The following is a 3,793-nucleotide window of genomic DNA, read 5'->3' as shown; positions in this document are numbered from 1 at the left end:
CGAACTCAAGCCCCTTCTCACAGAACTTGGCTTTCAATAAGTCTGCCTTCCATTTTTATGGTATATAATATCCTAATGACCTATTTGTTGGCCACTTATGTCGTTACTACTCTTTCACCAAGCACATGGAAATTATTGGTAAGCCTATTGCATAATAATAAATACAAAATTAAAAAAATTAAAAAAGAAAAAAAGAAAAAAGAAAGCAGCTTACCCTACAATTTATCTCCACTTAAAACCTGATTGCCAACATTTTAATAAAACCATTGACCACACCAAGGTTTACCAACATCCTTCCCAAGAAAATGTCCATGGGTGAAAAGGAAATCGTCTCTAACCTTACTTTTTTGTCAATATAATTTTCTGTATTAGAAAATACAATGTTGACTGACCGGAAAAAAAAAGAAAGAAAGAGCACAACGGGAATAACGACTATGGTTTGATAAGCAGCAACTTGAGGTGGTCCATATTCACACGCAGAAAAGAAAATGAGAGAAGAATGCGACCTTTTCTACAACGTTACAGAAACTAATATTTGGAAAGTGCACGCGTAGGCTAAACCGCGTTACGTTCCACACCTCTATAAATACCACCTCGATTGGCTTCTTTTTCACCTCAAAAACGTTCCTGAATCCTCTGTGTACAGAAGTCTCTAGCTTTCATTCCTATCTATCTCTGTTTCGTTTTCTTTCTGTTTCTTGAAGATGGAAGCTACTGGGCAGAAGAGATACGCTTTACTGATGGCTGCAAGGGACTCAGACTATGTGAAGAAAGTGTACGGTGGGTACTTCAATGTGTTTCAGAATGCATTTGCAGACGAAGGGGAAACATGGGATATGTTCAGTGTTGTGGATGGGGTGTTCCCCGACTTTGATGATCTTGATAAGTATCATGGTTTTGTAATCAGTGGTAGTCCTTTTGATGCTTATGGAAATGACTCATGGATCATGAAGCTTTGCTCTCTGCTGCGTAAACTGGACTCTATGGGGAAAAAGGTGCTAGGGATATGCTTTGGCCATCAGGTACTCTTTTCTGAAGCTTTTAATTTCATTGATGAGCTTCTTGCTGTACTTTCTTAAAGAGTTCATCTCTTCCCTGTCTGTCATTTACATGTTGGTGTGTTGTGCTTTTCATTGAGTAGGTCTTGTGCCGAGCACTGGGTGGTAAGGTTGATAGAGCTTGTAGTGGATGGGACCTTGGGTTAAGAGAAGTCAACATGGTAGGGGAGTTGCCCCCCTGTAGCATCTTTGATGGCCTGCAGGAGATACCATCCACGCTCACCATTATTGAGTGTCACCAAGATGAGGTACGTAGCCTTGGTAACCTTTTCTATCTCTCTCTCGCTCTCAATTGTGTCCCAAATTTTCTAACTTGCAGACCTTGATTCTTGACCTTCATAGGCTTGGCTACTTTGTGTCAAGTCTAGCTGTCTAGTAATACATATAGAGTTTTGTTTTTGGGTCAAAATACATATAGAGTTGATCAACCCAAAAACTGCTGATTTACTAAAAATGAATAATTAAATAAACAATAGCAACTCTTGGCCCATGCTTCTTACGTATTATATTATATAAAGAAAATTTATATTTTCCTTCTTACTTTTATTTTTGGGTAATCATTTCTCTCATGTACTTTAATGTTATTTACTTTTATTTTTGGGTAATCATTTCTCTCAAGTACTTTAATGTTATTTATTTTTATTTTTGGGAAATCATTTCTCTCAAAACATCATTTTTACCATAAATATTCTCAAGTGTTTGAAGGAACCTACTGCCCTTTCCTAAGAATATCCACACAACTAGAAATATGTTTTACACGCCATCGAGACATTTTGGCATAAAACATATTTTATTAACTATTTTATATGCCATCGAGACATTAGGGTGTAAAGGGGTGTTTTCTAGGGGAGGGAAGGATTGAGAATTACAATGGTGGCCACCTTCGCGATGTTTCCATAATATTTTCCTAGTCTTGGACACCATAAGGCAGCACACAGAGGGTGTAAAGGGGTGTTTTCTAGGGGAGGGAAGATTGAGAATTACACATGGTGGCCACCTTCACAATGTTTTCATAATATTTCCCTAGTTTTGAACTCAAAAATCTCTTTTCATATAAATCTCGAAGTTTTATAGCCACTAATGTGATCTCATTCAATGGAACAGGTGAGGGAAGTCCCATTGGGTGCCAAGGTTATTGCCTTCTCTGACCAAACAGGGGTAGAGATGTTTGTTCTTGACCACCACATATTAGGTATTCAGGGTCATCCAGAATACACCAAAGACATCTTATGTAATATAATTGATCGTCTTACTAACAGCAACTCCATAAAGGTAAAGAATCACTTATTTTATGCAACTTCGTTAGCATGATTCATTCCCTTTTGAAGGAGACACTTACTTTGTTATTTGATTTCACTACAGAAAGAATTTGCCGAGCATGTGAAATCAAGATTGGAGCTCGCAGAACCAGATCGTAAATTTTGGCTAAAGATTTGCAAGAACTTTCTGAAGGGGGGAAAAGTTTTTTGTGCTTAATTTGACTTCCTCTCCCTCTATAGTCAAATTAAAAAGATGCTATAATAAAATCTTACTGAAATAGTTAAAAAAAAAAAGAATATATTTCTAGAATGAAGATCTCCTTCATTTCCTGTAATAAAAGAAGGTTAGAGAAAAGAAGTTATTTGTTGAATGAAGATCTCCTTCATTCACTATAATAAAAGAAACTTGTTGATATGTACTTTCTTTATTTAATGAACATCTATTTTATTCTGTTTTGAAAGTGGGAAAAATAATTTGCTATTCTCTCTTGCAGTCTCTTGTTCATCTATGTCTGTTTGTGTTTTTTTTCTTTTTCTTTTTCTTTCAATTATGAAACTTTACGGCATTGGGCAACCTCCTATGACATCAAAAATAAAGATGGAGAAGAAAATAATTAGGGTTGCACCAAAGAAACCATAGTATCAGTAGTACATGTGTAGTGATATTAGATCCAAATAAAAGGTATATGGATACGATATAACAATTGGTTTTGTCCAACGTGTGATGATCATTGGGTACCCTACACACTTGTCCACCACCATTGATAGTAATGGTGTGATCCATTTTCAACGGCAGCCAAACCTCTATTACTTTGTACAATTGAAACCAACAACGCTAGCACCATTAGGGAAACTCAAATTCGCAAGCTTTTGGCTCTAATATTACTTGAGAGATCAAGCGCTTGTTGCTTCAAAAATCTAGACATATAGAGATAGTGTCACTATATTTCCTTACACCTTATCCTGCTTGCATCACAGTTCAAGCCTAGATCTAGGGCAGACCTAGGGCAACCTAATAACCCCGACAAGGTCCCCAACAATAAGATATGTCTATTGTTTAAGGACAATGTTTTGAATTGTGATAAAACTCAATGAGTCAATCTTTAACAAGTTTCTTTAAATATGACCCTTAAATGATGAAGTCTTCGTTTATTTTCTGTACAGCTCTTGAATTGTGACATGTAATATTTTTAAGTTCTAGTAGTTACAACTTAAGAAATGGTAGGTATTACAAGTTACAACTACTAGATCTCTAAAACGCCACATATTTTAATCAAAGAGTCATGCGAAAGATACCCATGCGACAACCAACAAAAATTTCAAAAAATGTGTGGTGAAAAATGAATGAGTTAAATGACGTGTTCACAAGTGCAAGTTCAATGTAAAAGATTGGGTTGACCATTTGTTGGTCTAATGGGAATTGATTCGTGTTTTTTCACTTTCAATTGTGGCTTTAGAAAAGTTGGTCGAATCAGA

General features: G+C 36.1%; 1 protein-coding gene across 1 annotated transcript; it reads left to right on the top strand.

Annotated features, from left to right (window-relative positions):
- The first annotated feature begins 640 nt into the window (after positions 1 to 640).
- On the top strand, positions 641 to 2,614 carry LOC148998988 (gamma-glutamyl peptidase 5-like). Its single transcript, XM_089141562.1, has 4 exons — positions 641 to 1,022; positions 1,142 to 1,306; positions 2,163 to 2,330; positions 2,421 to 2,614. The coding sequence occupies exons 1-4, from the start codon at positions 705 to 707 to the stop codon at positions 2,532 to 2,534; spliced, it is 765 nt and encodes a 254-aa protein (XP_088997688.1). The 5' UTR covers positions 641 to 704; the 3' UTR covers positions 2,535 to 2,614.
- The last annotated feature ends 1,179 nt before the right edge of the window (positions 2,615 to 3,793 follow it).

The sequence above is a fragment of the Hakea prostrata genome, unplaced genomic scaffold, assembly GCF_041222555.1.
Source record: "Hakea prostrata isolate BN-2017 unplaced genomic scaffold, UWA_Hpros_2 contig_75, whole genome shotgun sequence".
NCBI lineage: Eukaryota > Viridiplantae > Streptophyta > Magnoliopsida > Proteales > Proteaceae > Hakea > Hakea prostrata.
The sequence above is the reverse complement of the archived record's forward strand: the minus strand, read 5'-3'. Positions and strand labels throughout refer to the sequence as shown.

Bases quoted from the DNA above. Each gene is read 5' to 3' on its own strand.
- LOC148998988 (XM_089141562.1), top strand. From the start codon at position 705: ATGGAAGCTACTGGGCAGAAGAGATACGCTTTACTGATGGCTGCAAGG. The intron at 1,023-1,141 runs GTACTCTTTTCT...TTCATTGAGTAG, and splicing joins GGATATGCTTTGGCCATCAG to GTCTTGTGCCGAGCACTGGG. The intron at 2,331-2,420 runs GTAAAGAATCAC...ATTTCACTACAG, and splicing joins CTAACAGCAACTCCATAAAG to AAAGAATTTGCCGAGCATGT.